The 9103-nt window shown below is 49.6% G+C and overlaps 1 protein-coding gene across 1 annotated transcript; it reads right to left on the reverse strand.

The window, feature by feature from the left end:
* Positions 1 to 578: 578 nt before the first annotated feature.
* On the reverse strand, positions 579 to 5251 carry LOC123139134 (two-component response regulator ORR23). The gene is made up of 6 exons (XM_044558933.1): positions 4377 to 5251; positions 3757 to 3909; positions 3138 to 3551; positions 2968 to 3044; positions 1190 to 2362; positions 579 to 933 (listed from the first exon to the last, which is right to left on the reverse strand). Exons 1-6 carry the CDS (start codon positions 4513 to 4515, stop codon positions 865 to 867), a joined length of 2025 nt encoding a protein of 674 aa, XP_044414868.1. The 5' UTR covers positions 4516 to 5251; the 3' UTR covers positions 579 to 864.
* Positions 5252 to 9103: the final 3852 nt, after the last annotated feature.

Here is a 9103-nt window from a genome sequence, read left to right on the forward strand (position 1 = left end):
TTTACAAATGGCTTGAAAGTGGGATTGCTGGTGCTAATAATCGTTGGATTTGGAAAGCCTCTATTCCTCTTAAGATCAAGATTTTTATGTGGCAACTAATGCAGAACTCTGTTTTGACTGGAGATACTAATTTGAAAAAAGAAAGTGGACTGGACTCCTTCTGCAATAACATTGAAACTGCTGAAGACTTGTTCTTCTCCTGTAGCATTGCAAAATCAGTTTGGGGATGCATTGGGCGATATTCTGGGGGCTGCCTGTTGTCCTAGAAATGCTTGGCAGAGTTTAACTTGGATGTATGCTTTCCTGCCTGGGGGTGAGAAGTTCTATATGATCGAATCGCTGCGGTTATTTGGGGGATTTGGAATGTTCTTTACAAGATTACCTTTGAAAAACATGTGGTGAAGTCTCCTATTGAGGCTATTTTGGATGGGTTTCAGCAGCCACAGGTTTTGGATGGGTTTCAGCAGCCACATATCGATTCATGTCGGCATGCACCATGTTTTGGATGGGTTTCAGAAGCCACATTTCGATTCAAATTCAACCTGATCATGGGTGGTGGTTGTGGCATACAGTACAAATTCCAAGTCGAAGCCCATCATAGATTACTCGCCTGTATAATAATGCTTATAATCAAACCACCAACGTCTCTAGCTGCTCAAGTTAGCAATCAACCCATCAGCCTGTTTGCTTCTCCAACAGCTGCTACTGCTACTGCTACTACAATACACATACGGCCCAGCACTAGGCCTACTAAAGATCAGCAACACTAGCTACACTACACGGCATACCATACACAAAAGGTCGGGGGAACATGCTTATAAACAGGATGCGGAGAGGCGTGGATACACGGGCGGCGGCCTCTCGTCATATGCAAGCCCCGAGCGAGTAGAAGTCGCACCCCAGATCATCGCCGAAGGCAGCATCGTCCTTCTCCTGTGTATGCATAAGCAAAACCATCGTTAGATCAATAGGGTGGCGCTGAGGATATATGTATCGCTTGCGATGAGATTATGATGAACATAAATGGTTATGCTGAAGCTACTGGTTATGTTCCTAGGCTGATTATGATGAATATAATGAATTTAAATGATTCTAATGTATCGCTCTACTAGGTTGAAGCTACTGGTTATGCACCTTACGGGGAACGATACAGTTAAAAGTATGGGGGAGGTTGAAAAAGTCGCCTTACCACTTTGATCATGGAATTGAGAAGACCGTCGAAGCTGCAGGTGCTGGAGCTGAGCTCGCTCTGCAGCCTTTGAGTGCCTGATTCGGACGCATTCCTTGCCATCGAAGTGTCTCCTGAGAAGAGGATGTCAAACTTTGCTTGTGGAGCAGCTGTCGAGGCGCTCGCGCTTGTCTGTCCAAACATTCTGCCACCGTGGCTGCTGTCGATGCTGCAATTATTCGACCTTTGGCTCATGGAATGATGAGCACTAATATTGCTTGGCAGGTGAGAGGAGCTCCACATAAGCTTCGGATCAAGCAGACTGTCTGAACTTCCAAAGCTCAAGTACTTCTGCTCGGTATCTGGAGACAGATGTACCGCGCCACCGAAGGAGCTAGCTCCCACTTTGGTACCTCTTGCGACCACAAGGTCATTTGTTGGACGGAAACTTGCTGAGAATGCATCACCCAATCTGGTTGCACCATTGCTGCTGAATGAAGCACCATTATTGTTGAATGAACCATGCACAGGCAACATGTTTGCAGAAAATCCAGATGAAGGAAGAGCGCTCTGCTGGCATACACGAGACTCCAATGGACCAGAAGAGGCTCCAATGGCACCTTCGAGAATTTCTACACTTGCAGATGGAGCTCGAACTGATGGCTGGATGGCTACTTTGGCCTGTGTGCACTCCACGAGATCTGGAGGTAGTAATGGACTGCTTGTGACACTTGGGAGCATGCGAGGCATGCCATTACCCCGGCTATTCCCAGAAAGGATGGTGGACAGATCACCACTGCCCTCATTCATCCACTTCTGTTGCAATTGGGCCTGCCCAAGCGATGTTGCTAAACCTTGTCCCAAGTTCCCATGCTGGTTTCCTGGTAGGCTAAGATGATACTTAGCTGCATCACCAATCAAAGGATTTGTTGTGCAACTGCTACTTCCAGTCGGAATTGACCTGGAAGTAGCCACCCCCTGAATCACAACCGCTGTTTGGTTGTTTCTAGGACTATTTAGCAATCCATGTGCACTGAAAGTTGATAGCGCTGCAGGAGAGGTGAAAGCTTGATAACCCTGGAGTCCTTCGAATGCATCCATGCGCAGAAAGGGGTCTCTACCTCCCAAGGCAGCAACGATGCCAGCTTGTTGTGATGCCACAGCACTTAACCGTCGGAGATAAAGCCTATATTTCTGCATGTACACCAAAGCAATCGGTTAAACTTGTGAAGCAGGTTATACCAAGTGTTTAATTATCTATTCACGTCTAGTACTTAGTTTGTTTCCAAATGAGTCCCTTTTTCCAGCTCTACCAGATTACACATTTACTTGTTTCAGAATTTGCATGAAACTGCACTGTTTAAAGGTGAAAATAAAATACTTACAAAAAAACAGTGAAAATACATACTTACTCCAGCTCTAGTATGGAGATTGAAAGTATATTTGTTCCAGGTTATAATCATGGTGACAGCAGTGCTTTCTTTCACAACAACTTTAATACTGTTAATCACTCAGCATATTATATTTTACTCCCTCCGTCCCAAAATAAGTGTCACAAATTTTGGGACGGAGGGAGTATATGCTAGTATCATGTATCATTTGCACTGAAGAACTCAATGAAAATTTGCAGAATACACATACAGCAAAAATTATCTCCTAGTTATAGTAATTTGTTCTATGCACTACCATCTTGAATACCTAGCTGCTCTCTGCGGTGCAGATTTAAGCTAGGCGGTATGGAACAGACAGAGTACTGAACTACTAATAATAATTACAAAGAAGTAAATTAAGTGGCTTGCCTGTAGGTGACTTGCAACATTTTCCCTAGTGAGTTTCTCAACGTTCATGAGCTCGAGTATCCTTTTTGGCACAGCTTCTGCATAAACATGAAAGAATAGTGAGCAACATGAGTGACTCCAGAAAAAAAGTACAGTAGCAACAGAGGAGGGAGGTACTGGTAAGTTCTTACTGTCAATTCCAAGATGGTTGACAGCAGCGACAAATTTTCTATGCAGTTCAACTGACCAAACAACTCTTGGCCTCTTTGGAGCCGAAGGGTCATCGTTATCTTGACCACTGCTATCCTCGTCTTCGTCTTCCTCCTCGCTATGGTACTCCTTCCTCTTCTTGCTGGGCCTCCCACTTTGGTCGGGCGACCCACATGTAACTTGGCCGTACACATAGTCAGAGTCCGCACTTGGTGGCTTATTGCACTCTTCATACGTATCAAGATTAATAGAGTCACGGGTAGTGAATTTCCTTCTAACGACATGCTGCCAGATATTCCTAAGCTCCTCGATGCGAACGGGTTTTAGGAGATAGTCGCAAGCACCATGAGTTATCCCCTTCATTACAGTTTTTGTCTCTCCATTCACAGATAACACTGCACAGAAAATAATTGGTTAGCACTGACATTTTCCCCTCCTAAATTAGAAGAACAAATCACAGGATTTGGTGTGCTGAATTGATTCTTTGCACATATGTAGTACATCTTTGTATGTACTTTATAGAAGTACCTCCTGGGCTCCTATTACCAAGATCAGTAAGAAAATTGGGCAGCTGTGAGATGGATAAAACTTGGAACTTACTGATGACAGGGAGGTCCATCTCAAGCCCCACAAGCTCAAGAAGCTTAAACCCATCCATGTCTGGCATGTGCACATCACTGATAACCAGATCAAACATGTCCCTGTTTTCCCGCAGCATCCTCAGCGCGATAACAGCCTGATTCGTCGCCGTCACTGAAAAAACACCAACAGGTTACTCTTCCTTTTTTACAATTTCTGTTGGTAGCTTACCAAACAGACCGCTTGGTAACAGGTTACTCTTCCAAAGTGGGTAACAACTAACAATACAAGAAAAGGGGAATGGTCCTATGCATTTTTCATGGCAAAAATCAGATGCCTCGTGCATCTGTACTATAAAAAGGGAATCATAAATTCAGGTCACGCAATCAAATGAATCTATCCATCTAGAGGTACTCAATCTTTGGCTGCAGGCAGCATTTATATATGATGTTCAGTACACCAAATCTACTTGCGAGCCGTGACAACTACCAACAGCAATTTTTTAGTGGTTGTCCTGGACACTGAGGAACAGGCAGATTTTCTGAAACAGAGCAACTAAAATTGACCGCTCCTGACGCAGTAGACGGCTCCTAAAGAAATTAACAGTCCTGAGCTGAAAAGGAAAAAGAAAGAGCTCTCACCGTGATACTGGCAGCGGCGCAGGAGGGTCTCGAGCACCTTGAGGCAGACCGGGTCGTCGTCCACGGCGAGGACCCGCATGCCGACGGGGAACTGGTCCCTCCCCGCCGCCGCCGCGCCCCTCCTCACGTCCGTCCTCATGAGGACAACAACTCCAGAAAAATCCCCACCCCTCCCTCACTCGAAGCCAACCAATTCGCCGGAAGAAGTCCAAGAACTCGACCCAGCAGAGGCAGCTCGCTCCGGACAGGCTCGGAGGAGTGCAAGAACACGAATTTCACACGGGACGCGCAGGTTGGTGGTGGCGCTGGCCCTAGGCTCCAACCAAGAGGCCAAGAAAACCGCCCAAATCGAGCCAATTGCAGAGGGAGGGAGGCGGGCGCGGGGATGTGGACGGGGGAGGTGGCTTGGACTCGAGGCCTCCCAATCCCCAGCAAGGGAAGGAAAGAGAGCCCGCCGTCCGTCCAACCTTAGCTGAAAAGAGAAGCGGGGAGGGGGAGAAAGAAAGGAGCAGCTGGTGGATTGGGACCTGGGGACGGATGGGGCTTCAGGACCAAACCCACCACCGCCACCGCCCCATCATCATTGAAGCGGGGATGTGGGAAAGCAAGAGGCGGGGCCGGGCCGGGCCGGGAGTTGGACGCCAAAAGAGATGGGCGGAAAAGGGCGCCGATGGCGACCGCCGGAGGTGACCGCGCAACCAATCCCGCACTGCACGCCCCCTCTCTCGGCTCGTACGCGCCGCGGCTGGTCTCTAGGAGGTCGCGGCGGGGAGGAGGGGGCGGAGGGGACGGGGGTTTGGTTGGATTGAGCTAGCTGGGGCGTGGTGGTTCTTGGGCTGGTGTTGGGGAGGAAGAGGGGGGTGGGAAGTGAGTGCGTGAGAGGGGAGGGGGCACGGGCGGCCATGGATATAGAGGAGGGAGCTAGGGTCAAAAGAGTGGCGTGTCATCAGGCCAGGATACAACAGAAGGCGGGGCCCCGTCCATCCACGAGCCTCCTCCAAACTGATCATTACTACTGCTGCAGGAATGTGATTCTCTGTGGCTCACACCAAAGGGGTGATTCTTGTGATTTGTTTGAGGAGACTTTGGTCCTTGACTCTGGGTGCGTATTTTTTGACGGCGGAACCAACTCAAGTTGTCATGGCAACTTTTGTAGGATTTGGCATGATCAAAGGTGAAAGTTGTCATGTAGGGCCAAACAAGCATAAAAATTTGCCATGTTTCACGGAAAAATTATCGTTCGTTCGATCGTGATCAGACGTCTTATAGAGCGTTTGCTAGGAGGCCCAGTCTGACGTTCGCTGGATATCATTTGCGTAATTTATTTCATAAAAAGGGCTCACGCCAGGGTTTACTATGAAGCCCTTAGGTTTACCGAATACAACATGAGGTCTGATGTCCGTCCACAAAGTGCCAAATGTGCTCAAAAGCGAGTAAATAGCCATGTCGAGATGGAGATCAGCAACTAAAAACTCGCTACTGAAGATCGAGCACCAACACTATCTGAGTCACCACGGAAGAGTAGCCGCATGGGGACGTAGACTTGAGATGATGTTGTTGACACACAGTGATTCTTGGCGCATTCTCAAAGGTCTCCAAAGCTATAAAACATGTGTCATCTTGTAAAAGTCATTAGCGAGTTTGCTTAATAAAGGTGCCCCTCAATAAGAGCTTTGTTTTTAAGGTTCCATAGTTTTCAAATAAGGTGAAGCAGGCTATGATACACCATGAAAGGGGCCGACCATTCCTTAGATTGAAGTTCTCAAATGACGATGGTCCCACACGCACCCAAAAACATCTCTGATGCAACTCCACATGAACTAGGATAAAATACATCTAAAGAAGATGTGGTCCATGTCCTCATCGTCCCCACACACTTCGCATTTTCCGTCCCACGGGGCATGGAACTTGGAGACTTGAGCCCCACTAGGCAACATACCTCTATCAAGTTGCACAAAAGGATTTTAGTTTTATCTGGAATCCTCGCCCCTTGAGAATTGTTGTGTAGAAGGAACTTGTGAAAAACTAACTATACGACTCGAGGGCCAGCACAAAGGAGTCTTCCTTGATAGTTGGGTGGGCATCTTGAAGCAAAGTGATAAGGTTTATCCATTGAGACCGATCATCCGGCAACGGAGAGTATGTAAACCGAAGGGTCATATGAGATTTATCCAAATGTCACAAATCCTACAATTTGAATTTGTCTGAAACGTTGAAGAGCCTCAGGAAGGAAGCAAATTGGGGGGCTCCATGTCTAGGAATCTAACCAAAGCCAAAGCATGTGGCGCGAGTATTGCTCATTGCATGTTTTGCTCTAGGGATTGCCACAAGCTTGAAGATCACACTGATCAAGGCAACCGGACTATATTGGAGCATAAATCCTCGCTAACCTTGGAAGGAGTCAGCACTCCATAGTTTAGACTCTTCATATCGAGGAGACCCTTAAAGAAGGCATCAACCAACTTGAAAATTTGAGCCCCATTAGGGCACATCGCTTCTTATAAAAGAGCAATGGGAACCCATATGGTTTGATGCGGTATTAGGATGTGTGGCTTTCAAAGCCTCCTCTACTTCATGAAGGGGAAAAGGTGTGGTGAGCACCCATCCTTAGAGCATCGCCAATAGGAGATGCAAATTTGGAGATGTAAAACAGGAGATGTAAAAATTTACATCTCCAAAAAATGCATTTTACATCTCAAGAAAAGAGGCAACTCCAGCAGATGATGTATTTCAAGATGTAAAACTACTACTCTAAGGGATTGAGCGTCAGAGGCCGAGCTTCGAGAGGAGCGCCGGCGACCGAGCGACGAGGATCGGCACGGCGCCCGAGCATCTTGCCGGCGACGGGAGCTCGAATGGCCGGCGACGATAACTCAAATCGGGCGGGGCGTCACAGAGGGGACTCGAATCAGGCGACAGTGTCGCGGCGGTGGGGCGACGAAACCAGCGGCAGCGGGGTCGCCAGAGTCGGCCATGGCCCGAGCGGCGGGAGGCGCACAGGAGGCGGGCGGGTGGAAACGAAATGAAGGCGGTTTGCGCGCAGTTGGCGTTTTTACATCTTCTGTAGGTGGAGATGTGTATTTGCATCGCGAGGTATTGTATTTTACATCTCTGGAAGGCGGGGATGTAATTTTTTTGCATCCACATCATCTGTTGATGAGGGTTTTTTGGGCCTCGGAGATAGTAAACATATGTGTAGTGTCATGCAAAGCTTCATTTATTTGACAGGCGGACGTGGAGCTCAACGAGAAGGCGACGGAGCATCAAGCCATCCTCGACTTCAAAGTGGCCCAAGCAGAGAAGGCAGCGGAGCATCAAGCCATCCTCGACTCAATCCAGTCAGAGGCGAAGGTGAAGGCCAACCGCCGCTTCATTTGACAGGCGGACGTGGAGCTCAATGAGATCTTCATCGAGCTGGACGAGAAGGAGGAGTCCAAGGTGCAGCAGGCAGCCATCCATCAGAGGGCAGGTCCGCATGAGTCGTCGAAATACCCGATGACGAGTACTCCCTCCGTTCAGAATTACTTGTCACAAAAATGGATGTATCTACAACTAAAATACATCTAGATACATTTACTTTTTGGACAAGTAATTCCGAACGGAGGGAGTAGTACGTAGTTTGTGTGCTACATGCTATTGTGTTAATCTGAGGTATAAAATCTTAGGTGCCTGCTGAAACGCGTCCGCAGACAATCCTGGCAGAGGGCTCACGGTTCGCAAAGCGTGAAACTACCCGGAGCGATGGAGATCATCACAGCTCCAGATCAACACGCATAGCACTTTGGGAGCTACACAGGCGTCTGAGAAGTTGTTGTTCTCCGATGTGGCTGCTCGTCGACGACGGCATCCATCCATCCGTCACCCACGGGCAGTAGCGTGCAGCATGCACGTAGTGCTACGATTTCCTCGACGTGACGGAGCACGGAGCGACGGACCACGGACGCCGCGCGACGGAGCTAGCTGCTCGATCTGCTTCGACCCGGTACACGTCCACCGCTCGTATCGTCCTATGCATGTGAGCATGTCTCCGGCCGCGCGCGCGTACAGGTACGTACGTACGTACGCGGTACGCGGATCCGAAATGAACGCATGCAGCTGGCACGCATGGTCGAATTCAAGCCGACAGACGCCGTCCGGCTGTACAAACACGGTACTCGTAGTGACCCGAGAGTAGCCACATGCTCGCCATTGATCGCGGCGCTGTACCTGCGTTGGTGGGTGGCCGGCCGGCGATCGGCGGCGCGGCGAGGTCGGGCTCGCGTTCTACATGGCTGTTTGCGCGCGCCGATGGGCGATGGTGGGTGGGGATCAACGTCGTGGTGGGCGCCGCGCCGTACGATACACTGTGCAGACGCGCGACGGCGCGAGGGTGCCCGCCCGTGTGACGACGTGTTCCTCGTGCTGCTGCGTGGCACGGACGGACGCGCGGGGAAAGAATGCATGGCTTCCCATGCCGCCCCCACCGGCGTCGTGGGGTGGCGGCACGCCGCACGCCGACGCGCGCCTTTTGACTCCTCGCGAGCGCGTGCGTACGCTCGCTCCTGTAGAGCCTGCACACACGCCATGCACGACGCCACCCGTTGACACAGCGACGAGCCGACGATCGATACGAATCGACCGACCTCCGACGTCCTGCATGGAAAAGTCAACTAGCGCATCACGGGCGCGGTTTTATTTGCATGATGGAAAAAAGTCAACTATCATCAGTACTGCCATGCATGGGAAGG

Source organism: Triticum aestivum, chromosome 6B (genome assembly GCF_018294505.1).
Source record: "Triticum aestivum cultivar Chinese Spring chromosome 6B, IWGSC CS RefSeq v2.1, whole genome shotgun sequence".
Lineage (NCBI taxonomy): Eukaryota > Viridiplantae > Streptophyta > Magnoliopsida > Poales > Poaceae > Triticum > Triticum aestivum.